The sequence below is a fragment of the Schistocerca piceifrons genome, chromosome X (genome assembly GCF_021461385.2).
Source record: "Schistocerca piceifrons isolate TAMUIC-IGC-003096 chromosome X, iqSchPice1.1, whole genome shotgun sequence".
Classification (NCBI taxonomy): domain Eukaryota; kingdom Metazoa; phylum Arthropoda; class Insecta; order Orthoptera; family Acrididae; genus Schistocerca; species Schistocerca piceifrons.
The window spans coordinates 15170140-15197963 of record NC_060149.1 but is presented as its reverse complement, the minus strand read 5'-3'; the positions used below and the strand labels follow the sequence as shown (position 1 = coordinate 15197963).

The window sequence follows — 27824 nt, the reverse complement described above, 5'->3', positions numbered from 1 at the left end:
ATGTTTAGGTATGGCTAAGATTTTCTTTTACCCGTTACAGGATCATTATACCGGCAGAAGTCAGCGATATTTGATCCTGCTCTGGTCTGTGTGCTGGGGCCGGAGGGGCTTCAGAATAATTAAATTTTAAAATAAAACAATTTTAAACACTCTGAAAATAAAAAAATTTAAACATACATGTCTTGATAATTTTTTTCACACCATTTCCATTCTGGTATTTATTTAATTAATTAGGTTCAATAAATTCAGATTAATAATTATGTAGCTTAAAACAAGCTGTAAATACCAGGCTGTATTCCACGTGTGTAGATACAGCTGGAGCCAAACTTGATAAGTCAAGCTTGAAATATAGCTTGAACTCTGCCAACTTTGATGTTTGTTTCAAGCTTGAATCCAACTAACAGGCCTGAATATTCCAGCTTTGAACTTTACATCTGGAAACAAGTTTGAAACCGGCTTACTGTGCTATCTGGGAAAGCTTGGAGTTTTATCCTGAATTGACGCGGCATGTATACCGAGAGATTTTTATTCAAGAAATACGTCGCGAAAGACTTCAAAGACATATTAAAGAATGTATAGACTCCATAACAACAAAAAAGTGGACGACAGCTGCGTAAGTCACTGCAGAACTGAATGTTGCACTCGCGAAACTTCTCAACACTAAAACACCACCATATGAGATCCATAAGCAAGGAACTGCAGCGCGAGATGGAATTCCAAAAGAACTCACCAGTGATGCAAGTGTCCGTAACAGGAAAACGTAACGTAATGGTGGAGTCACTGAAACTTGGACAAATGGACAATGGAGCGATGAAAGAAAGTCGTTCGGTCGCATGAGTCGTGTTTCACACTGTTTACAACTACTGACCGTGTTCAGTTCTGGCTTACGCCATCCCGAGCCTACAATGCAGGCTTTTAGCTGCAAGTGTGAAACATGGCGGGGGTTCGGTGATGATTTGGGCATTCATAGTGTGATATTCCATGGGCTCCGTGGTTACTCTGCAAGGTTGTATTACTGCCAAGGATAATCTGGCCGTTTTCGCTGATCAGGGCCATCCCATTATACAGCGTTTGTTACTAACGGTGATGCTATGTTCGAAGACGACAGGACTCCTGTTCGCACAGCTCGCATCGTCCAGCGCTGGTTCTGTGAGCACGAGGATGAATTGCCACATCTCTCCTGGCCACAACAGACACCAGATATCAATATTATTGGGCCTTTGTGGTGTAGAGCAGGGTGCGTAATCGCAATCCACGTATATCATCGTAACTTGAATTTGCAACTATTTTGCGGGAAGTATGGTATAAGATATTCTTGAAATCCATGCGGGACCTATTTTTATCCATTCCGAGAAGACTGGAAGTTGTTTTGAATACCAACGGGTTCCTAAATCGTATTAGGCGTGGTAACATGTAGATGTAATGTGTGTATATTTTTGACCGCCCCCTGCGTTTCATTATGGCATCCTTTACAGGAGTGGTCCTAACCAAGAAAAATAGGGTAAAGACACACATAGCTGCCGTCACAGCTATGACAGACATGAATTGTGTTTGCACAACCTTGCTAGCAATAAATTCATATTTCTCACAACAGTAGTGTGAATACACTTTGATGCAAAATCCAGCGATACTGAGATTTGAACTGCTCCCATGGATTTCATATTTGCTCTTAGTGACAGATGTGTCGCATTATGAATGTTTATACGTCAGCTAGTCCATTTTTTGTATATTGCGCATAATACTTTCCTAATAGTTGCATATTTTTATGTTCTTGTATAACAGAAGCTTACTGTTAATGCTCTTTAAGGAGTTAATAGTAGAAAGGAACTCATAATGTTTCAGAACGTTGATATGAGACATTTTTGTGAAATTCAGGGAGTATAAGTCAGTTTTAAAACCAATGACGCGGTGAATGATAATACTATGTATATCGTAATAGGAAACTACCAAGTCGATAGGGTATAGTATTTCTGCACATTACGAACCACGTCAGCCTTACATTTTTTAAATTCTATCTGTGGTATGTTTTATTATCATAGAAACAGACAGCGTGGAAGTTATGTAATCAGCAGTCAAGTTTGTGACATTCTCGCGGAGTAGGGTAATTAGTGAATAATGTGATTGCAGGTCATCTTCGTCTGTGCGGGTGTTTTAATTTTATCTTTAAAAATTTGCTTCAATGTAGTTACTTTCTCCCGAGGACTTATAGACGAAACCGTGTGATTCATAAAAACTGTAGACGGGACTATGCTATCACCATACAATGATCCGTGCCTTATTTAATTTTCATTTTTTTTCGCTCATTATTCTGATTTTATCTCGCACCACCACGGAAAATGTCAATATATTTAAGAAGCCATTGGATTTCTTGGAATCTAAGTATGGAGCTTTTCCAGAAAAACTTCGTTTGCAAATGCTGGAAGAATCGAAGAAAATGTTCTACTTTGCATACGAGAATTACATGGAATATGCCTTTCCGATGGACGAACTTAATCCAATAATGTGCACTGGAAGGGGCCCAGACTATGACAATCCGTAAGTTCAACAAAAATTGCTTAATTTAGCCCTATGTTCCCTATACTCGAAACGTAAGATTTAGATGTGTAGTATGAATACAAAAGGCCAAAACGAGCATTGAAAATGGTTTATCATTGGACATAAGTAGAGAACTGACTGGCTGGATAAACCAACTTCTCCTGCACACAGCAAATAAATTTTCTCATAGTAGTTGACATAATAATTCGTTCCCATTTATTGGTTTCTTATTAAGTGTTAAAACAGATTTTCTTAAAGTATCATATTAAGCTCCTAGTCTCCATCCTCCCCCTCATGATTCCTCTAGCTAAGCTTGTCATTTTTCATACCTGTTAAAAGCACTTACCCTGTAGAACACATGTATGTATACATCCAGGAGTTGATGTGATACTGGAGGTATTGAATCCCTATAAGGCTAAGATATAATTATTTCTGGTCATTGAGCAAATGCAGACTCTGAGGCCATGTGTAATGTCACAAGTAAGTTTCCAGATAATTTCTTGTCAAACTGTTTAATGACATGTGAATAGAATGGATTACATTTACGTACTTAAAGGACAGCTGTTGTGTGATGTAAATATATACTTAAGCAGTGTTGTGTATATAAGGACTTGCCGTTTAGGGAAAACAAAACTAAAGCCTTATGAAAAACAGACTATGCATTTAAAATAACAGGCAGGGATGTATATAGGCTATATTAATTTCATTATACTATTATTAACTTCATTGTATTATTTTGTTTTGTACTTTTTTCCGTATATATTGTTTGTATCTCATTTCTTTGAAATGGCTTACATGTACCCCTGACAACATCCATACAATATTTATTGCCAATGGATGGATAAATAAAATAAATAAATAAATAAATATCATACATTTACTGCACATGTTATGACTGATTTTTATTGAATAAAAACTTGGTTGCTCAGAAATTGTGAGCTGTCCGTTGGGGCAACAAAACAAAATTATTTCCACAGTTTCAGAACCACTGAACATCCTCACAAATGGTTGACACAAATTTTGACACAGTTTACATTAGTTTGTAATCAGATGCATTAGGCCTGTTACAGCTTATATGAATTCCCTTATTTGCAGTAAAGCCAACTCTGGAGGAAGGTACTGTGAAATTATAAATCATGTGTGAAAGAGTGGAATTATACTAGGCAGATGGATTCTGAGGTATGAGAAATATGTATCCTTCCTTAGGCAAGTTATTCAGCAATGTTTAATAGTTGCAAACTCGCGTTCTTCTGGCCTTCAATATAAATCTCACTTAAGGTTGGTTGCTTTTCATTTTTACAAACTGAAATCGCATGAACACCAGATGTGGGGCTGTGATTTGGATAAGAAAGTTTCTTCTGTAGTAGAGTGTAAGAAATACTCTGGTCATGGGTATAGTGTGGACAGGTGTTGCCTTGATGCATTTTTGTCCCTTTGACTGCTGCTGCTGCATTCTTTGGAAAACTTGGGAAGACCTACTCCAACATAGCAACCATAATGTACTGCTCTACTTTATTCATCCATGGTTGTTTCACCTGACATAGCTTTTTGCCTTCACTTTACCTTACCTTACATTACATTAATACTTGTTCCATCAATCACGAACACAACATTTCATAATGGTGTGCAATGTGTCAGATTAACGTAAGTTTTCTTTACATGATAATTTTTTCCCCAGTGGATGAGCTTCAGCGTGGCTGCTTCAGATGTATTGCTACCTTGTTTCTCATTAACAATAACAAAAATTTGTAGCCCAACAGCCTGATAAGCCTTTCAACTGGATGCTACTTCTGTGACTTGGGCGTCCTTGAGTGAACAGCAGCCAATGTTCTCAGGTTGTCATTGGCCAAAGTAAAAATTGGGTCCAACGGTGCTTAACTTTGGTGACAGAGTGAGAACAGGTGTATCAAAGGTGGCAAGGCTGTTTTGTTTCCGGTTTAAACTGTCAGGCATATAAAATTACCACATATCATGATTGAGTTGGTCAAGTCAGAAATAAACCTATGATGTATGAAGAATTTGTAGGCAAAATGTGAAATGCTGAACTGCCTGATCCACTCTCAAGCTTTTGCACACACAGTTTGGAGGTGGTATATCCTCTTCACTCAATTTCCAAATGTGAAAAAATTTCCCTTCACTAGCAGCTTTTATTGGTCACTCAGACTGGCTTTAATTTTAAAGTAATTCCTTTTCGTATCTGATGCCCTTAAACCTGGAGAAGGGCAGTACCAATCGAAGAGAGTAAACAACAAACGCAATTGCATAATGCACTGATTCATTCTCCTGCGAGCTTTGAAATTACAATGAGCTAAGGGCTAGAATGTGATAGTGGCCCCTGCTGAAATCTTGTGTATGGTGACAACCTGATCTGCAACATAGCCGAAGATCTAGCTTAGCTGGGTAGTTGACAGTTTGGTTGGGAGTTGGTGAAGCCAACAGATGTGAATGCGAGGTGAGGATTGTGGTAACAGATTGTGGGTATGGCTTCAATACCACGATACTGTTGTTCTACATTGGGTAAAAGTTATATAAATGTTGATATTCAAACATAATATGAACCAAAATACTGGTCAGAGACTTTGTCATTGTATAACTCCAATGTAGGCTTTCTGTATTTATCTTGCACTTTGTATTACGAAAACTTATTCTGAACTGGGTTCGGATTTTTGCCTCACCATTGATTTGACTTTCATAGGTTTCACTAGACGAGATTTTGTGTGTTCTACGGCAAGTCCTCAAACAAGGTCATGGAAAATTTACTTTCAAAACTCTGTCCAGTGTGTGCTAGGTCATTAATGACATGAAGATCAATGGAATGTTGAAACATTACTCTTGCTTTAAGTTTGAAATTGTACAAAAATCAGGTCAGAAATTTCAACTCCAAGATTGATAGTCACAAATGATACTGTTAATTACCTTTCGAGCAGGGCTGTACATAGGTTGGGCTCCATATCTTACTATCCTTATTTAGATATACCAAAAAACTTGGGGCAAATGCCAAAAGGATTCCATTGTGAAGGCCACCGCAGGTATCTTGCTGTAGGATTGCTCTGAGTGTATGTTCTGTGTCTGTGACTTCATTGCCAGTGTGTAGTTCCCTTCCATATTTTCTTAGGTAATATGTTTGCAGCTTTCATAATTAAATTTCAGTGAATAACAGGGGTTAAATTATTTCCTGTTATGTGAGTTTTACCTACATGATTGATGTTGGAAATGTTGAATAATGAAGTAAGAGTGTCGTAGATAGCAAAATGGTGCAGCAACATGGCTACAGGCAACATAAATGGTAGTGGTAGTGTTCTGACCTCTGGCATTTCTAATTTTGCTTTTACATTCTTTCTTTTTTTTCCCTTTGGGAAAGCATCAGCCCATTTTCTTCCCATTAGTGACAAATTCATTAACTAAAAGTACTGGTACATGATGACATATCCAGAAGACCTGCCCATGTGTCAGTGTGATGTAGTACAGGTGCACGCCGTTGGTGGCTATGCAAAAGATTAAAATTTTTAATTCTGTGAGAAAAGTAAAAAGGCCATCACTGTGCATTAACATTCTCCACATTTAGAGTTGTTACCAGGTATACAAGGGGTCGTGAACAGCATCAGGTGTTCGGTGATCGCTGTGAAGGACACTGAGCTGCTGCATATTTGTGAGACAGTGTTATTAGCTTCTGACAGGTTGAAAGGGGTCTCATTGTGGGTCTCATGGTCGCAGGCTGGACGGATTGTGCAATATCCAGATTTGTGGACCATTCAAATGTAACTGGTCCAATGTGGGATTGCATGGCAAGATGGAGGCAGGCATACTTGTCCTAAAGGTTCCAGTTGACCACATCAGACCACCACAAGAGGGTAATGACTGTATTGTGCCCAGGTGCTTCGTACCCCTCCACATCTGTCTCTGCACCTGAGAGTAAGTAATGTACATCCTGTTTCTTCCTACACCATTTCTCGGAGATTAGCAGCAGTCGGGCTTGGGAATTACCATCCAACACGTAGGCTGCCATTAACACTACAGCAAAAATGGCTATTTTTGCAGTAATGTGTAGCCTAAGAAGCATTGAGAGCTGGTGAATAGTGTTGCATTGTGTTAAGTGATGAATTACACTTCTGCACTACCCTGGAAAACCACTGTCAGCAAATATGCTGGTGACCAGGGGAGAGGTCCCATTCTTCCAGTGTTTTGGACATGCACAACAATGTTACTCCTGGCATCATGGTGCAGGGAGCCATTACATGTGACTTCAGGTTACTGCTGATAGTGATTGGTGGAACTCTGACAGGATGACGGTACATCTTGCGTTCTCATGTTTTACCTCTTGTGAAAGTATTGTGGTGCAATTTTTCAACAGGACAATGATCATCCATACATGATGTGTCTGTATGACCTCTCTTTGTGATGTTGGAGTATTCCTGTAGGCAGCAAGATCATCAGATCAGTCCCACAATGGAAAATGCATGGGACCAGCTCAGACATCAGCTCCATCCCAGTTCTGGTATCCAGGATATCAAGGTCCAGTTAAAATATTTGTGGGCCATCTTGCCTCAGGAGAGGATGCAATAGCTTTGACACCCTTCCCAAACGAAACTGCGTAAGCATCCAGACCAGGCGGAGTGCAACGTCATACTGTAGTCACATGCTATAACTTCTTTGTTAATTTGACTCCATTTTGTAATCACTGAAATAACATCACATAACATCTCATCCTGTGAAGTTTTATTTAGTTCCCCCTCCCCTTGTATATGCTTCACTTTTCTGGCAGGCAGTGTATGTAGGTGCAAAGGTGGACAACTACAGTAAATCGTGGTTTGTGATAGTTCGATCAGCAGTAGCTCAGGAACCAAAACTGACGAGCTTATTAGCACTTTTGTTGACAGATTTTCAAAATTATCATTGGGCTTATGATATCTCTGCCTTCCGTAGATATGAGCTAAGAATGTTGCACATGGTTGCCATTTTAAGAAATATGTGATAACAGTACATTTGCGTGTTACGATGTACCCACACACGTGATGCTATTGGGAAACAGTGTAAAAAAATTTAAAATATCTTGTTTCTTTGTTATCCGCAGCCACACTTTGTGCTAAAACACTACTGTAGTGAAGACATGGCATTTGTTCCAGAAATATAGAAGGATGTCTGGAAAGACATCTCAGATTACACACTTAGCAACAAGGGTGCAATGCAGACATCCTGAAAGAAAACTATAATAAATTTCTGCCAAACATAATTTGCTGTGGTAGTTCTTCCCCATTGAAAGATTAGTGGACTGTACTAATAAGCAGCATATTTGGATGATTAAGGTTATTATATCATTTAGAAGCCAAACACTCAGAAAATGTATTATAATTTGAAAGACAGTCACAGGTCAGTTTCAGAATTCCACTGTAGACAACAATGCAAATTACTGAAGAACCCATCAGATAATGAAAAAATATGCATTAAACCAAGAGAAAAGTGAGCTCTCCTGTCAAATTTAAAAACATGAGTTCATAGAGTGGTACCATAATACTCTTGTGTTGATCAAACATACCGGTAAAACATCTAACAGCATCCCTCTGAAGTTCTTGGTGGACCCAGATACTTGAGCAGCACTAAAGTATGAGTCATCCCTGTGTTGTTTTGCTAGAATACTCCTAATATATCAGTAGACTATTTGTGATCCCTAAAATTGACCTTACATACCAATTCTATTTCACATTTCTTTGCAACCTTTCACCTAGATAATTAATTGCTGTGAGTGTGTCAAGCAACACATCACTAATTTTTCTCCCAGGGTACTCGCCACTCTTTGGCGGGTTCGTGCTTGGCTACCACAGGGCTCCAGCCTTAGCAGCATAGTTTCCCTTCCATGCTGCATGTCTACCTTCTTTGGGAAACATGCCTGGGCTGTTTTTGGAAATGTATTCTGGATTTTCGGTAGCCAATATCAGAATACTTTCCACTGTTTTTCGTTCCTTTTTTTCTTTCTTTGTTCACCTTCTCCTATTCTTCCTCCATTTCGGCATTTGAAGATCCTCTTTTTCTTCTTCCTCCCTGTGTGCTCCTGAAGGTCGGCCCAAGTGTCCAACGCGTAACAGGTGACTGGGTAACACGTAATTTGCAGCCCCAAGTAGACAGTTAAGGTTTGCACTTACCCTGCTACAGGCTAGGCCTAGGGAGGGGTGATTGCTTGAGCTGCTACCTTCCCAAATTTGGTGATTGGTCCCTCTGTCAGGTGTTCAGGAGGTGTGACCTTAGGTGTGAACAGTCACCTAAGGTGGGTCCGCACCCCCTTCTGAAGCCGCCCCCCCTCCTCCCCAGTTGGAAGGAGTGCACCATCGGAGATGCAGGCAATTGTGGGGGATTTTCTTGCGGTGAGCCAATCATCTTCACAGCCATCGGCTACAAAACATAAACGGAATGAGGCTAATGATTCAAAGACCCTCCCAGCTGCAACAAGGTGCCTTTTGGTTCCACGTACTGAAGACAGTTAGTCCTTCACTATGGTAAATCCATTTATTATTCAGAAAGGAGTTGATGCAGTTGCTGGCCATGTGAAATCCTGCTCTCTTTTATGCAATGGCTTTTGGAGACTACTACTTATTCTCAAGCTCAACAATTGGTTGCACCTTCACTCCTCCATGGCTATCTTGTTTCTGTCAAGGCCCGTCGGATGCTGAATTCTTCCTGTGGCATTGTTTACACTGGGCTGCTCAATGGTTTGACAGAGGCAGAAATCCAAATGTATCTCTCTGATCAGGGTGTCATTGCTGTCTATCGAGTGATGAAAAAAGTAGATGCCTTCTTAGTACCCGCATGTACTTTCTTCCTCACTTTTGATAGAGTGGTTCTTCCGTCAGAGATCAAAGCAGGTTATGAAATTATCGTAGTCAGACCATATATTCTTAACCCAATGCGCTGTTACCAGTGTCGTAGTTACACCCACCCTCGAGAGTCCTGTCAACACGCAGCCAAATGTGTAACATGTGGCAGGGATGCTCACGAGGGTGATTGTCCGCCTCTTCCTCTGGCTGCATCAATGGCAACTGTGCTGCTTCCTCCCCCCGATTGTCCCATGTATCTTGATGAGCGGGCTGCCAGAGAGAACCGGGTGAAGGAAAAAGTATTTTACCCAGTCACTTGCAAGTTGTTGGCTAGTTGGAAACCCTGTGTTCTACCATGTGGCACCTACAGTACTGCTCTTGCTATATCTTGCTCCATGAAGGACGTGACCCCACAGACGTGACCTCAAATTTAGCATCACGGTTGTGAAATCACTCAGCATTGTGGTAGGGTCCCCATCTCCTCCTCCAGCTGTGCCACACACAACCAGACTTTCGCCTGAGGGGGCAAAGTCGCCAGCTACACAACGGGCAGGCCAGCAAGGACAGAAGGATGGACTTCCTATGACCCTCGAGCCGACCAACATCTGAGTCTTCCTCTGCCAGCCGAAAAGGCTCAAAGAAGCTAAACAAAGGCAAACAGTCTTCTCCTTCACAACTCGAAAATCATGTTCTATGGTGTCACTGCATGACACCCTTGCCCGGCCGACCTCTGTGTCACTGGTGCGCACCACCAATCGTTTCTTTGCCCTGGACTCTGCAGGCCAATAGAAGGCAGGATCCTCATGGAGCAGGATCCTTGTGCTTCTGTGCCATAAAACAGTGAGTCTTTGAAGGCTCCACTCGGCAGCTGCTGCAGTGACACCCCCTTCATTTTTTCCTCATCATGACTCTCCTTCAATGGAATGTTCATGGCTTTCGATTCAACAGAGTTTTTAAGGCTGCTCTTAGAATCACAGCATCCACTTGCTCACTACCTTCAGGAAACAAAATTGTTCCTCACAACCGCTTTGATCTCTCGCATTCCTTCCCAGTCTGCTTTGGCCTTCTGCCCGAGGACAGCATTCCATCTCATAGGGGAGTCATGTTACTCATATGCGATGACATTCATAGTCAACCCATCTTCCTGCCTACCCGCACTCAAGCTGTTGCAGTTCACCTTTCCTTCCTCACTTGGCCTTTTCTTTTTGTACCATTTACATCCCTTTGTCATTCGATGTCACCAGGGCAGACTTCTTCCAGCTTATTAGGCAACTACCTCATCCCTTTCTGCTGCTCAGTGACTTTAATGCACACAATCCCCTTTGGGGCTCACACAGAACTTGTCCAAGAGGTGCCATCTTGGCTGACCTTCTCAATCAACTTAACCTCCTCTGCCTTAACACAGGGGCACCCATGATTCTTTCAGACTCCACACACACTTATTTCCATTTGGACCTATCCTTCTGCACTGTCGAGCTTGCCTATCATCTCGAGTGGTCAGTTCTCTATGACACTTACTCGAGCGACCATTTCTCGTGTGCTATCCATTTGCTGATTCCTACCCCATCTATGTGCACACCCAAATGGCAGCTTAACTAAGGCCGACTGGAGGCTTTACTCCTCCCTGGCGACTTTCGACAAACAACATTTCCCCAGTTGTGATGACCACGTTATCCTTACCACCGCAGGACGTTCCATTCCTCACACTTCCTCTTTACCATGCTGTGTTCCGGTCCTTTGGAGGACTAAGGCACGCTGCAACGCAATTTGTGCACGAAGACATGCTCTCCACATTTTTAACTGTTATCCAACGATGGCAAACTGCATTCATTATGAACAGTTGTGTACACAGTGTCATTGTGTATTTCGGGATAACAAAAAAGGCTAACTGGATTTCATTCACTAGTTCTTTTAACTATTCCATGCCCTCTTCTGTTGTGTGGGCCAACCTCCGACGGCTCTCTGAAACCAAGATGCAGTCCCCAGTTTCCGTCCTGACAGTAGCAGATGATGTCATAGTGGACCCTATTCCTATCTCAAACACCTTGGGCCGCCATTTTGCAGATATTTTGAGCTCCTCCCACTATCACCCGGCCTTCCTCCATCAGAAACTAGCAGAGGAGGCTCGGGCAATACCCTTTTCTTCTCAGAATCACAAGTGCTACAATGTCGCCTGTACTGTGAGGGAGCTAGATCCTGCTCTCGCTTCATCCTGATCCTCCACCCAAGTGCCAAATGCTGTTAACATTCAGATATTGCAGCACCTTTCTCTTGTGGACAAGCACTTTCTGCTTCATACGTATGACGACATCTGGGCAGAGGCCACATTTCCCAGATGCTGGCATGAATCCACTGTTGTACCCATACTTAAGCCTGGTAAGAACAAACACTCCTTCTAGCTGCCACCCCATTTCTCTCACCAGCTGTGTTTGCAAGGTGATGGAATGTGATTGATGCCCAGTTGGTATGGTGGCTCTAGTTTCGCAATTTACTAACCACTGCACAGTGTGTATTTCGAGCGTGCTATTCTGCAGCTGACCACCTCATCACTTTGTCCAATCGTGTCATGAATGGTTTTATGTGAAAATCCCAGACTGTGGCTGTGTTTCACAATTTGGAGAAAGCCTAAGACACCTGCTGGAGGACTGGTATCTTCCGTACAGTGTACATGTGAAGCTTACATGGCCGCCTGCCCCGTTTCCTTGAGTAATCTTTAAAAGACCAAGTTTTCAAGGTACATGTGGATTCTGCCTTGTCGGACACTTTTCTCCGGGAAAACGGTGTGCCTCACGTTTCCATCCTGAGCCTCATCGTCTAAGCTATCGCCATTGATCCTATAATGGCCTGTCTCACGTCCGGCATCTCCGGCTCCCTTTTCGTTGACGAAATTGCCAACTATTGCAGTTCTACTTGGACCTATCTCATTGACCGGTGTCTTCAGCAATGTCTTGATTGTCTTGGCTTGTGGAGTGCCAACAATGCCCCCTCTCTCTCTCTCTCTCTCTCTCTCTCTCTCTCTCTCTCTCTCTCTCTCTCTCTCTCTCTCACCCCCCCCCCCCCCCCGCCTCCCTCCCTCCCTCTCTGACAAAAGCCTTGGTTTCTTCACCGTCTTTACATTTTGGGCCTGTTGCTCTTCCATTTCTTGAAACTATGAAATTCCTGAGGCTCATGCTCGGTAGGAAACTTTCTTGGTCTTCCCACATGTCTTGTCTGGCAGTCCGCTGTATGCTGTCCCTCAGTGTTCTACATGTTCTCAGTGGTACTGCCTGGGGAGTGGATCAAGCCATCATCCTCCGTTTGTACCGATCCTTTGGTCGAAACTAGACTATGGGTGTTTCGTGTATGTATCTGCATGTCTGTCCCTCTTACACTGTCTCAATACTATCCACCATTGTGGCATCCTTCTGGCCACTGGCACCTTTTACACTCGCCCAGCTACGAGAGTCCGTATGCAGAAGCTGCCGAATGACCGCTCTCCTACTGCCGTGACTTTCTCCTCAGCAGATACACGTGCTGTTTGCCTGCTACGCGTGGCCGCCCATCCTATGTCACCTCTTCGATGACTCTTTTGATCGCCAGTGTGGGGTGTGTCCCTCTTCTGTTACCTCCTGGAGTTTGGGTTCAGTTCTTGCTCCGGCAGCTTGACTTAACGTTACCTGCAACTTTGCCAGTGGGTGTGAACCCTTCACCACCTAGGCATTGTGCGGCAGCCCATGTTCACCTTGGCCTTCATTTGCTTCCTAAGGACACTACTCTAGCCTCGCTCTATTGCCTTCAGTTTCACGACCTTCGCATGGACCTATGTGATGTATCTTTGTGTTCACTGATAGCTCTTGGAGTGATCGTGGTATCAGGAGTGCCTTAGTCATTGGTGCCGACATTTTGTGGTATCTGTTTCCAGAACACTGCTGAGAAATTACAGCAGAGCGCTTCGCCCTGTATCAGGCCACGCAGTACATCTGACAACACAGGCTTTTCAATTGGATCATCTGTTCAGAAACTCTGTGCCCTTCAAAGCCTCTACGTACTGTATGCCATTCATCCCCTAGTGGAACGGATCCAGGAATGCTGTTACTTGCTCACTCTTGATGGAGCCACTGTGATGTTTATGTGGGTTCGTGGTCACATAGGTCTGACAGGAAACGAGGCCGCTGACGCTGCTGCCAAGGCTGCAGTCCTCGTGCCTCAGCCCGTTAGTTCTTCCATTCACTCCGTGTTGCTGTCTGTCAGCAGGTGGTGTCACTTTGGCATCACCACTGGTCCTCCCTTCAGGGGAACAAGCTCTGGGTTATTAAGCCTCTCCCAGCAACTCGGATGATCTCATCTCTGCCCTCTTGCCACGAGCAGACAATTTTTAACTACATTGCATGTTGGGCCCTGTCTTTTTAGCCATCACCATTTGTTAAGTGGTGGCTCCCCACTACTTTGTGCACATTGTGTTCAACTTTAGATGGTCTGCAATTTCCTGGCAGAATGCCCTTTTTTTTTTTAACCGCTTGTGTTCTCATTTGTGTTTTCCGTATGAGTTATTGGCCACTTAAGCGAATGGCGTGTGGGTTGTCGGCCACGTGTTACTTAACAGTATGATGAAGGCCATTTAGTTTTTAATTCTGGACCTCCATTTCTCTATGGTGTATTTTGTAGACCTTACTCCATATACGTGTTTTTAGCTGCCTTCTTTTAAGTTGATTGGGATTGGCGTGTAGTCATTTTTAACTGCTTTCTTTATCTTCATGTTCTACAGTTTTGACATGGGCGCGTATGATCACAATTGTTTTTGTGCCCTAAAACAAAACAAAACACAATAATTTTGTATTTGAACATTACAAGATTGTGCTTTTCGTACTCATCTGCAGTAAATTACATTTTTCCACATTTAGAGCATGCTGCCATTCATCACACAGAATAAAAAATTCTATCCACTTCATCTTGTTTCCTCCTACAGCCATTCAAATACATTTTACCATTTACTACTACAACACACCAAGCAAGGTGGCAGTGTGGTTAGAACACTGGACTTGCTCTCTGGAGGATGATGGTTTAAATCCTCATTTAGATTTAGGTTTTGCACAATTTCCTTAAATTGCCCCAGGAAGATGCCCAGAGGGTCCCTTTGAAAAGGGCACAGCAGATTTCCTTCCCCATCCTTTTGTAGTCTGTGCTTGCACTTTGCCTCTAATGACCATGCTGTCGGCAGGATGTTAAACTCCAGTCATCTTTCCTCCCTTTTACAATGTCACCAGTAATCAGTCCAGTTACTGATAACCCTATCTGTCAGATTGTTTATGTACATAGAGAGCAACTGTGGTCCTATTGCACTTCCATTGATGTTCCTGGTGGTACCTTTTGTCTCTGAACACTTGCCATCCAGAATAATATACTGGGTTCTATTACTTAGAGACTTCGAGCCACTTGTGTATCTGGGAACCTATTCCATATGCTTGGATGGTTGTCTGTTGCACAACACTGTTTCTGGCACTTTGTGGAAGTCTAAGACTATGGAATCTGTCTGTTGCCCTTCATCTGTGGTTCACTGTGTATTGTATGAGAAAAGGACAAGCTGAGCTTTGCGTGAGTGATGCAGTCTAAATCCATGTTGATTTATTGGATAGAACTTTTTCTCTCAACGAAATGTATTATGCTCAAACTTAGAATATGCTCAAGAATTCTGCCACAAACTGACACAAAGGGGTCTATAATTTTGTGGGTAGATTCTTTTACTCTTTTTATACGTACGAGTCATCTGTGCTTTTTTTCCTATTGTTTGGGACTTTCCATTGGGCTAGAGATTTGTGATAAATACAAGCTAAGTAGGGGGCCACTGTCGATGAGTGCTCTCTTTAAAACCAAGCTGTGATTCCTACTAACTTTTGTTTGTTGATATTTCTCCATTTTTTTCTCTCAGCATTTTCTGAATTTTATTATGTAATCATGGTGCGTCTTTTCCATCCTTTATCCGCATACTCGGCTATAGGCTAGTCCTCCAGACCAATCTACAACAAACATTATACTTTTTGACAGTAACAGGGTATACTGGTACCAAAATTTATTTATGATTAAAAGGTAATAAGTGTCTTTGAACTTATTCATCTCTTTCCTACATTCAGAAAGCTTTAGGATGTATAATTATATCCCTCGAAAGTCAACTTAGAAATGACACTACTAATAAAAAAAAACTATAACTAAAGCTAAAGTTTGCTGGGATACATAAAGGCAGCACTCCTCTGTCTGAAAGTGCAGCCATGTGTTTCAAACCCCTCTTCCCCCACAGTGCTTAAGTGTCAGTGATATGTGCACACATCACTTGAATGCACTGGGCATGCAACATGTGACAGATGCAGGAAGGCATTTCATGAAGCAGGAATCTCTTGCTTCCATCCAGAAGCCTGTGTCAGTTACTCTGCCGATCATGCAGTATGGAACCATAGCTACAAATATTTCAAGAGGAAAAGAGGATGCATGAGATGAAAGTAATCATGTGAGCATCCTGTGTACTAGGACAAAAAAGAGAAAAAAATGTTACCTTGGCGATTAAGGCTATTATTGCCAAATTCAGCATGCTAGCTTACACTAAGACTAGAACTGTAAGTGCAACAAATGGATGATTTTGAAAGTGTAGTTGTAAAGTAACCATTACTTCCATTTGGGTTACAAACAGTTCACTCCTGAGAAGTAGTGAGAGCAATAAAAAGCGAGTAACATAACAACAAAGTGTCACAATGTACATTGCCCATCACCACCAAAATGACCATTGAAAGATGGCAAATAAATAAATAAATAAACAAACAAAATGGCTAGTCTAAAGCTGTCAGACCTTCACATTCATGTTTGCTAACATGTGCAAGGGGGCTCACACCCACTGAAGTAAAGAACTGTTGGAGGGAACTCAACACGTCCCTCTGCGGAACCCTCAACTACCATACATCTTCAATCTACACAGTATGAAAAAATAGGCAGAGGTAGAAAAATTTCATTGATGAAATGGCTTTCACACTGCTGTGCAACTTGAATGGACTCAGATTAAAGTGCAGGAACTGAAACTTTTGACACAGTGGAGAGGTTTGTGTCTGCAAGAGAGTAATTTAAAAAAAATCTGACACAGGACAAGAGTGTCATTTTAAAATATTTAACACTCCTATGTTAATGTGTCATATCCTTTACAGAAAGGACTACCATAGTGGGGAGAGGGCTAAAGTTGGTGTTTCTATATTCATCAGTGATTAATACCAACCACACCCCACCACTCTTCCTCAGCACCTACTTTCAAGCTTTTATTTAAAAAAGGAAAAAACCTCTATGGGAGCTTCTCAGGCAGGTCCCCAATCTTTTTTCCTGTACGTGAACATTTTTGCACTTAATGTGCTGTGGCAATATTCCATCACCTGTCCCCTGCATCTAGGTATTGAGAGCCATGGGTATCCAGAAATATTGTGTCTTCTGAACATGGGGCACATACCTCAGCATCACTATTGTGCTTTAGATTGGTTCCCTTGCCATCACTGATATCACTTAGTGGAAAGTGGTTGGTGATTTTTCACTCCAGTGACTGCTCCCCCAACTGGATACATCTGACAGATCAAACATTACCAGAACGCCACCGCCAAAGTGGATGCTCGGAGAGGCTAACTGGGTGCTGTACAGTCCACAGTTTGTATTGGGACTTCGAGACAGCATTGAGGAATGGGTGGATTACATTAAGACAGTTATCCACCATGCTGCTGGTGCATCTATCTCAAAGTCTTTGTGACCTCTATGAAGATCATCGCTACCTTAGGTGAGTAAGGATTGTTCCTTTGCACAGGTTCAGGTGCTGACCAGTTGCAGAGAACATCACAGGCTTTTAGGTGAGGAGGACCTAATGTTATTGTATTGGTAAGGAGGGTAGAAAGAGATTGTGGCAAGAATTTCTGTACTCTTTAAATTGTTCCATCAACTCAACTCATAAGGGAAACCATCAGAAGAATTCATTTAAAGCAAAGTAGATTACCTGTATCAGCCGTATTGGAGGTATGTCTCCAAACAGAGACATTGTCCAAACAATCAGACAGCATTTTGCTAAGATTATTGCTACTACCAGCCTGAATGCTGCATACTGTCGTCACTGCTGCATGATCGTCAAAAGAGATGGGTTAGGTTTCAGGTCCAGTAACACTAAATCCTACATCTACCCATTCTTGATATAGGAGGTGGATTCGGCACTGTCTGAAACTCTGCATACTGCAGTCAGTCTTGACCAGCTCAAGTGCAGTATGGTGTGGCATCTTGGAACAAAATCTAGATATTTTAGTAAAATGACAGACAGAAGAATTTTTCAGCTTGTGGAGGGAGGAAATTTTATTCCCTCTTCTAAAGTGATGGAAATGCTGAACATTCCCCAGTGGTTACTAAACTAGGTGCATAGGAAAGACCTTGGAGTATGCAGTAAATGATCATCTGATATGTATTCTAGAGACCAGGAAACTCCCCAGCCCCTCTAACTGTAATTTTAAGAGCTAGCAACCCACCACTGACAACCTGAGCCTGTTTCAGGTGGTTATAAAACAGGCTTTACCATCCCATAGAGGCCACATCTGATAACTTTTATTTTTCATAGTAGAAAAAGGTGTGTGATACCACTTGCAGATGCACTATTATTTGGACAGCTCCATCAGGTTAATGTGGATGCTTACCTGTACTCATACAGTCCTTTCTATCCCATCAAATTTCTGTTTAGATTTTGAGATGACAAAAGTTCTGTCCGACAGACTTGAGCAGGAGAATGGCATCCCGCAAGGCTTTGTTTTTAAGTATAACTTCATTTTCCACTGTCATAAGTACTGTAATATCCATGGTAAGGAACCCAACCATTCTCACAGAGATTTTAATTTACATAACCTGTAAAGGAGGACATTATTTTAAGTTTTAAAGATTCAAAGAAGTTTCTGGGTCTCATATTCAATTCAAAGCAGTCATGGCTACCATGCACAAGGGGTACGCAGGCGAGGTCTTTCAAGACCCTGAACACTTTGAAATACCTTAGACATATATCCAAGGAAACAGATATAAACCTTTAATACAATCTTGGCTAGATTTTGTGAGCACAGTTGATGACTCGGTGCCAGTGCATCTCATAACTTGACGCTGTCCACCATGACAGGATTAGGCTAGCCACAGGTCCCTACAGGACAAGCCCTATGTGTAACTTCAGAACTGTCGTCTGGTAGTTGTTCCCCATGGTGAGTCAGGGGTAGAGGTTCTTAGTTGTTTCAGAAGCACTGGCATACCAAACAGTTCGGTGCCCTGCCATAAAAGCAGTATTCACAAATCATGTGCAAGCAATTGGGCCATGCAGATCAGCACACAGCTGTGCTTGGTCTTCTTGATGACACTGGAACAGATGGTATGTATTCGTGCCGAGAAATTCCTCGTGTGCTCAGATTCCCTGAGTGCATTTCAATCTGTACAGTGCATGTCCCCAGCAGGCATATATGCCCAGAACATCCAGCCCTCCCTTCTCCACCTGCAAAGGCTGGGGAAAGTGGTACCACTCTTCTGTGTACCAGCATACATGGATATTCAGCAAAATTAATGGGTGGGTGTGGCATCTATTCAAAATCTTTTGACTTGTTGTGCCATCTCCCTTTATGGTGTGTACTTACCATTGATGTAGAAGATCATATGTAGGTGGGAAGAAGATGGTTTGGAAGTGACTGACAATAAGCTGCAGTGGTAAAATCAGCTGCTCCGTGGTGTACGTCTATCCAGCCACTGTGGTTAGAAGTCCTCCATGCTTGATTACAGATAGCATAAAGTCCAATAATACTTAGCCTCTTATTCTGGCGAGAAGCCCCTCCAATGTGCGGTGTTTGTGATATACAGATTGGGATATGTTATATTTTCATGAATGAATTGTATATTCAGATGAGAGCAGAGGTTAACTTACTAGCCAATCTGTCCTCTATTTTAGCAGGTGATGAGGAGAATATAGTGATACTTAAGATTTTGCCAGCTGTCTTTGTTACTCCCTAAATTATTATGGAGAAGGTTTGAATGTGTTGTCACAGCGGCTGGATCATGTTGTTGTTGTTGTTGTTGTTGTTGTTGGTGGTGGTGGTGGTGGTGGTGGTGGTGGTGGTTATAAATTATCAGCCATTCAGATGCAATTTTTTGAATTACTTTTTAGCCTTTATTCTCTAAGTTCAGTTAAGATTATTAACAGCTAATTTTGTCATTGATAAAGTTAACTGTCTTAAATTTTCCACGATTGGGCATGACTGGGTAAGTGAATGTGAGTGAAAATGGGGAAAAGTGATTGTGATTTTGAATGAGTTTGTATGTTATACATTTTTAGCTTTACCTATTATAACATCACTTTGTGTGGACAATTTTAGCTAGGGTGCCAATAACTTCACTTGGGTTTCAAGACTTAAGTCACTTGTCACTACAGAAAACAGATAAGAATGGGGCAAAATGAATTGTTAAATCATTGTATAGTAGATATGTCTATGGGTATGATACAATATAAAATAAGCTAATGAGAATCGGTGTACCATACATTCACTCGCTAGTGCCATGTTTCTTTCATGTGCTACCCGTTGCCAGACAAATTAAAATGCTCATTACTAAAACTGCTCCATGAAGAGTAAACAAAAGTGAAGGTAGACAATTACATTCACTATACAGAATTTGTTGTGTCTTGGGAAAGGAGCATAAACAAAAAACAAAGATGCAGTTTCTTTTTCATGTGCCAGGCACTTCCAGTGTAAACTGGTACATTGAGAAATGTAGATATCTTTGATTCCTCAGAAGCTTTTGTTTGCAAGGATCACACTAAACTTTTGTGCAAGTTGGAACATTATCATATTAGAGGGAAACCTCACCTTTGGTTCTGATTGTGTCTAGGACCCACAAGGTGCTCGCAGTCCATTTGTATGTGGTTTGCTAACACTGGGCCCCCAGCTTATGTGCTACTACTTCATTTTCCATGCTGCTCGTCTAATCTCTGAGGGGCTCACCCAATAATGGCTGCATACAGGCATGGTGAACCCATGGATTGTAAGCTTGGGACCAGTCAGTGCTGCCAGTTCTTTTTAACTGTAAGCTATGCATGTAGCTAAGCAGCCAGTTTATAACTGCGCATTACAGGGAATGGAATCTTGGCTCAGCTGCCGGTCATAAGTTAATAAACTTGGACAAGAAAACCTCAACCTCAAGGTGTGCTACGTATCAGTGGTATGGATTGCTGTTGAGGTAAAAGAGTCATTAGTAGGCAACTTTTGGAGTGCCTACCACACCTAAGTTAGGCATGCTTGTGGGGGTGAATAATACAAAATCAGTTGAGAGAACAAGTGAGGGCTGTTCTTTTGAGCAGTTATCTTGTTAATTGGAATAAGACATGAAAAATGTTTTAGAATGTCTTTCTAGTAGTAAAGCAAGCGAAAGAGTCATTTAAAATAGTATGTATTTTAAATACGAAGAGGTCTAAAGGTGTTTGCTTTGAATTGAAAATCTGTGAAGTGGCACTCAGAAGTAGATCCCATTTTAGTTGAACCAACTATATCTCAACAGGCTAATGCCCTTCTTAAGCAGAACATGCATGTGAAGTATCCAGATGTTGTGGAACTACAACATAACCTTAATCTTTAGCAAGAATGTGGTAACATAAAAAGATATACTGTACACTGTAGTGTGAAAGGTATATCACCATAGATGCTTTCAGAAACATTAGGCAGCTCCCACATCCGTCCCTCCTCTGAGGGATTTGAATGCACATAACATGCTATGGGGTTCTGATAACACCGTCTCTGAGATCTAGTTATAGAAGGCTTCATCCTCACAGGGGACATCTGTCCCCTGAATAGAGAACGAAGGATGCACTTCAGTACTGCTTTAGTCTCGATATCAACCATTGGCCTGTCCAACTTGCCTGCTCTTGCAGGTATGACTCTATGGTAGTTTGGTAATAACTAACATTATAATGACTAATTCTTCTTGAAAGAACAGTGTCAGAAAAGAAGATGCCTAATGGCTACTTTAGGTAACAATCTGATTGTAGTGTACCCAACTACGTGTGTTTAAATGCCGCAACAATGTTCAGGACATTTTGTATCACATTACCAGTGTGATTTGTGAACCCATTCAAGTATCCATCCAAAAATCATGCTGTCAGCTTAGAAAACAATCTGTCCCATGGAAATGAGTAGTGCTACTCTGCAATTAGGGGCAGTTAAGGATGCAGGCAGACAGACAGACAATATCTCAGTCTTTCTTGTAACAAGAGCAAAAGCTTACAGGGTAATAAAAAATAGCAGGAGAAGATCATGGTAGAATCTCTCAAATTCAGCCGCTCCATATCAGCAATCACTGAATGGGAATCAATAGAAAGGATCTCTGATAAAGTCAGATCAACACCAGCCATTGCTATCCTGAACAGCAGAATACAGTTAACCTCACCCAGTGAAGTGACCCAGGAAATAGTGGTTTTTCCCCTACAAAAGTAACAGTTTTCAAAATCCTACTTTCTGGTATCCCACAGGAAACATGCACAAGTAAAAGTTGGTACTTCAACTCCATCAATCAGGAATTTTACAACTCTTCTTTCTCCATGTGGGGATAAGGATCCATCCCATCAGAGGCCAACAGCACAGCTCCAGGCCCACACACTACCGTATTTACTCGAATCTAAGCCGCACTCGAATCTAAGCCGCACCTGAAAAATGAGACTCGAAATAAAGGAAAAAAAAATTCCCGAATCTAAGCCGCACCTGAAATTTGCGACTCGAAATTCAAGGGGAGAGAAAAGTTTTAGGCCGCACCTCCAAATCGAAACAAAGTTGGTCCATTGTAATATGAGACACAATTTACGTCGAATGAATGACGATACAGCGACAGTAGTTTGGTTTGAGTCGTAAGCTTGGCAGTTAAGCTTTGCCAGGTAGCCATTGCTATGCGTCAGGCACTCCGTCCGTATTTATGCGAGTACCATTCCTTTTTCACGTGCTCTGTCTGGTTTGAATCGATTGCTTATTTTGCTTTGATCTGATAAGTGCCGTTTTCTTTGTTATAGGTGTTCACGTCATCCTAAGCTGAAAATGCATTACTGTACTGTCATGCATTGTTTGTCGCATTCTGACAGTGCGTGTTTACGGCCTGTCGCCGCTCGCGGCACGGCTTGCTTTTGTGCGCGCTACCGCTGCTTAAAAAAAAAGGGGGGGGGGAATCGTCTCATTAGCGAAACAATGGCAAGAGACTGCTATTTGTTGTTACTTACACTTTCTTTGATAATGATCAACAAGAACCAAATAATAGACTGCGTATTACAGAACATGTTCTGAACAAGAGTTCGGCGAAAATTTTTCTCCGTTTGAAAATCTTTGCGGCCGCTTCTGTAGTACATCAAATTCTGCACAGAAATTAGTCATCTTAGATTTAAAAATCTAGTCAGTTGCCATGCTTCATTTCTGACTGTATCACATTAGGCATAAGAATAATACGAATATAAACATGACACGATACGTATATTCTTCCGCATTTGCTGTTGTCTCACTCTAGTTTCGTAGTTTATTAGGCAGGATTTAAATGAAATAGCAGCAAACGCGAAAGAATACATGGAAAAATGTTTATATTCGATTATTCTTATGGTGAAGAGAATACTGCATGTGATTCACATTTCATCAGGTTCCTATTAGCAACCAACTCTTCTCACTGGTAGGAAAAAATTCAGAACGTAGAGTTGGCCATATTGACAAACATCCTAAACAGTAGTGATGGGCTAAACTGCGATTTTCCGATATCAGTGATTTCTGTGAATGCTACTTTTCAGTATCTGTTATTCTTAACTGTGATTTGTCGCAGTTAAGAGTCGCAGTTAAGGAACCAAAGTCGCGTATCCCTCCGCCACTGCTACTTCTGCTACTTCCGCGATTTCTGCGACTTCTGCTACTTCTGCGATTTCTGCTACTTCTGCGATTTCTGTGACTTCTGCGATTTCTGTGACTCCTGCGATTTCTGTGACTTACCACCGTATGAAAAAGTTACATCTGTCCACACAGAAAATTGCATCTCAACAAACCTGTCATTGGTAAGTATGTTTTACGTTTATTCTTCCGTTGGCTTTAATTTTGTATTAAAGAAACAACTGTGAAAATATTAATAGTGTAATTAATATGTAAGTAGCCGCACAGTACCGTAATAGTTCGTGTTTAGAAAATGAATTCTAACATATTGTTATGTTCATAGATACCTGAACTACATTTCAGTCACTCAGTAAAGTGATAATTCAAAATATCATTGTCAACAGATCTGAAGAAATTGCCAGTCTTTAGACCGTTTTCGTCAGACGACAGGTTAGTTTCTAAGCGTTTTGATGGACTTAATTACTTCAGTGAGATCGTTCTTGCGAATGTGATATAGCAAATATTAGCAAATGTGATATAGCAAATATTAGCAATCTACTCTGTCAATTATATTGCTAGTAATTAGTGACAGCAAAAATTGTTTAATAATCCTTGTGTTTTTGCAGACGCAGTTCTGACTGATTACTGGTTGCTGTACATATCTATCCACATCAAGGCTGTTGAGAGAGACTCGTGAAGATTCAAGACAGCTCTTAGAGGATTTGCAGTTTAAATGTGAAATAATTATGAAATAAGTGTGTGACTGATTAAAGTGTTTTATTGAAGTTGTTGTGCGATTTTAAAGGAATAATAAATGTTAAATACATTGAGTGAATAATAAAAATCTAATTTTCCACATGTTAAGCCGTCCTATACCCGTGATTTTCCGCCACTTATTTATTGGTAAACACTTGTTGGAGAGTGACATGCCGCCCCCCCCCCCCTTTCTCCACAATCTTGGTGTGACACTGACCTGTAACATATCCCGAAGTCTACAATATGCATTTTGAGGCTGTTGATATGAAAGTGGGAAGTACAGATCTTCCAGTTAAATCAGGAATAGCTTAAGTGCATTACTTGAAAGTGACACAGGAAAAGCTTACTTATGTAGGTGGTAGTAGTGTCGGCAAAAAGTTCTTGTTTGTGAAGTTGCCATGTAGAACACCAGGTGTAAAACTTTTCTCCCGAGTCTTGAACTGTGTCAGAACAAAAGTGAGGCATTCATATGACTGTTTTCATTTCTCTACACTTATACAGATGTCTGAGTTCTGCTGTGTTAACATTGCAAAGTCCTGTAGGCATGTGGAGTATTAACCAAAACTGTCATATTGGAAGCAGAATCAAACACATTTGTTACGTTACTTGATATTTTCAGGAGAAAAAGGCAATGTCGCTTCTTATTAATATAATACATTCAGAGTCACAGCAGTATTTGACCAACCATAACTGATGCTGAATGTGCATGTCGTCATATAATATGAAGGGCTTATTTCAATAGTGGTACAAGTCCATTACCTACACTTTTCTGTCTATAATGCTTCTGAAATTAGTGATCCAAACAAACATAAATAAAGGTTCATCTCTAGCAAGAAGCCATATGCTTGAATATTTCTGGTATCTCAACTGCAGATTTTTCAGCACTCATTTAACTTTACGACTCTATATCTCAAAATTAACAAAAATGGACTTGTACCACTATTGAAATAAGCCCTTCACATGCACACACAGCCCATCGATCTCGTGAGGCACAAGGCTCTCATAACGAAGTACATACGTCGGTCAACAGATGACACTAGGAAAAGTATGTTAACTGCGCTTTTTAGTTGCTACTTGCGACTCTTAGTTGCGATTTGTCACAGAAATCGCAGTTTGACTCGGTAGCGAATAGCGTAGTATGAACTTTGCTCAACAGATGGCAGTGCTAACTGCGCTTTTTAGTTGCTACTTGCGACTCTTAGTTGCGACTTGTCACGGAAATCGCGTACCGCAGAGATGGACGTAGTACGAACTTTGACCCACAGATGGCACTGTTAACCGCGCTTTCTAGTTGCTACTTGCGACTCTTAGTTGCGACTTGTCACGGAAATCGCAGTTAGACTCCATAGCGTACCGCAGAGATGGACGTAGTACGGACTTTGACCCACAGATGGCACTGTTAACCGCGCTTTCTAGTTGCTACTTGCGACTCTTAGTTGCGACTTGTCACGGAAATCGCAGTTAGACTCCATAGCGTACCGCAGAGATGGACGTAGTATGGACTTTGACCCACAGATGGCACTGTTAACCGTGCTTTCTAGTTGCTACTTGCGACTCTTAGTTGCGACTTGTCACGGAAATCGCAGTTAGACTCCATAGCGTACCGCAGAGATGGACGTAGTACGAACTTTGACCAACAGATGCCACTGTTAACCGCGCTTTTTAGTTGCTACTTGCGACTCTTAGTTGCGACTTGTCACGGAAATCGCAGTTAGACTCCATAGCGTACCGCAGAGATGGACGTAGTACGAACTTCGGCCAACAGATGCCACTGTTAACCGCGCTTTTTAGTTGCTACTTGCGACTCTTAGTTGCGACTTGTCACTGAAATCGCAGAAAGCAGTGCTAAATTCGACCAATAGATGGCTCACGTCTTTCAATGTGAAATACTACTTGCGACTGCTAACTGTGACAGAAATCGCAGTTAGATTCTGTAAAGTTGCTACTGTGATATCTGTGACTTCTCAGTCACTGTGATTTCTAACAGATACGCGATTTCCTGCCCACCACTACTAAACAGTCTTGCCAGTCGGATTTTCGTAGTACATTGAAATTCTGTTACATTCGAAGATGAACAATACGGAATTTGTATTTACTTCGTTGGATAATGTATGAAAATGCAGTGGTCGAAACTCGGGGCGGAGAAAAAAAAGCTAAAAAGCTCGTCTTCCACTTTTTTTTTTTTTTTTTTTTTTTTTTTTTTTTTTTTTTTTTTTTTTTTACTGACGCAGAGGTTTTGGCGAAAGTATTTATCTTTGTGCCTACAAAGCATACCTGTGTAGCGCTACATATATTCGACAGCAGAAGTTATAGTTGTAGCGGCACCTAACAACATTTTTCAGAACTTCCGCTTGCTTTGCACTCGATTCTAAGCCGCAGGCGGTTTTTTGGATTACAAAAATCGGAAAAAAAGTGCGGCTTAGATTCGAGTAAATACGGTATTCAATTGCAACATTTAAATGTAAAATCTGAAGTTATTCTTGTTGATGTTTTATTAAAACTTAGCCTCGATAGAATTGCCCCAACCTGTAGCAAGAGGCTGTCGTGTCCCCCCTCCTAAAGCTGGGAAAAATTCCTACATCTCCAAGTAGCTTTTGCAGCTTTGCTTTGTCAAGCCAGTGGGGAAGACTGTGGAATGAATGGTGAACTTTCAGACCAAGTAGTTCCTTGAAACCAGGAGAATCATTAACAGCTTCCAAAGTGGTTTTGGGCGGTTTAGTATGATAGCAGGACTCTGCGGACATTTTTATATACAATGCTCAGGCTGAAACAGTTAACGTGTGCCCTATTGTTAATGGACTATCTGATCACGATGCACAATTCATGAAAATAAACCATGTAACACCTTATAGCTCTGAAACATTTTCTTATAAAGTAGGAAATAATGTTTTAGGAATAAGTTAAAATAAGTGGAATGAATTAAGGTCCAGGGTGACTTTGCTGAATGGGGACAAACTGCAGGAAATAATCCCTGAGACGAAATGAGCAAAAACGGTCATATGGACGTACGCCCTGATACTCGTTGCAAGGGAGATACACCCACTTGAGGGTGGAGAGAAAAGGTGTTGAACACTGTAGAATGACCATGGCATCAGCACCAAACACAAGGTCTGCCATCATGGGTTAAGCCAGTTGACTGTGTTGAACATTCTCAATAACATCTCCTGCTAACTGTATCATTTAAAATGCATGCAGACCTTACTACATACAGACTTGCATCTGCTATGACAGTTTTGTCACCGGTTCATCACACAGGCTACGTACGATACACCTGGAATTTCCATCATCGATCATATTCAAAAACTGTGCCACCTTTTTTGAGTGGCAGTACCATCAACCTCTGCAACACCTACGTGTCAGCTACACAATATCCACGCCTCAGTGTGTGGGCGGGAATTATTGGCAACCGTCTCTAAGGACCTGTCATCCTTCCAAATCACCTCAGTCGAGGCATATCTGCACTTCCTGTGGTTTACCCTGCCTCCCCTGCTGGAAGATGTGATCCGCCTTTGGTGGTATGAAGAGTAATGTAGCCTCTACGTAATTGTGCTCCAGCCCGCTGCCTATTTGAGTGTGGAATTAAAACACATACAGACAGAACATTCCCACTTGCATGGTGTTTCTTGCATTCTACAAAAAATAATGTAATATTTCAAGGAATGTCATTAAAATATCCAAAAATATGTGCATCATGGCAGAAAATAAATCAGATAATGAGATTAAAACTATGTGGAACATTGTGAAATATTCAGAAGAGGCTGTCATAATTAAGCTGAATAACAATGATGTGGATGATAATTCATGAATTGAGAGTACTATTAAAAATCACTTTTTAAATGTAGCAGCAGAAATA

The 27824-nt window shown here is 41.5% G+C and overlaps 1 protein-coding gene across 3 annotated transcripts in view; it reads left to right on the top strand.

The window, feature by feature from the left end:
• Positions 1-1873: 1873 nt before the first annotated feature.
• The window catches only part of LOC124721519 (ER degradation-enhancing alpha-mannosidase-like protein 1), a 196410-nt gene continuing 170459 nt past the window's right edge, over positions 1874-27824 (top strand). Inside the window, exons 1-2 of one of the 3 annotated variants that reach the window (XR_007006345.1) lie at positions 1874-2535; positions 3631-3651. Coding sequence is in view for 2 of the 3 variants with exons in the window: in XM_047246537.1 (XP_047102493.1) it covers positions 2264-2535; positions 3631-3651 (293 nt within the window). In the remaining variant the exon portion in view is untranslated. The remainder of the gene's footprint in view (positions 2536-3630; positions 3652-27824) is intronic. The other 2 variants (XM_047246537.1, XM_047246538.1) reach the window with 2 other exon arrangements.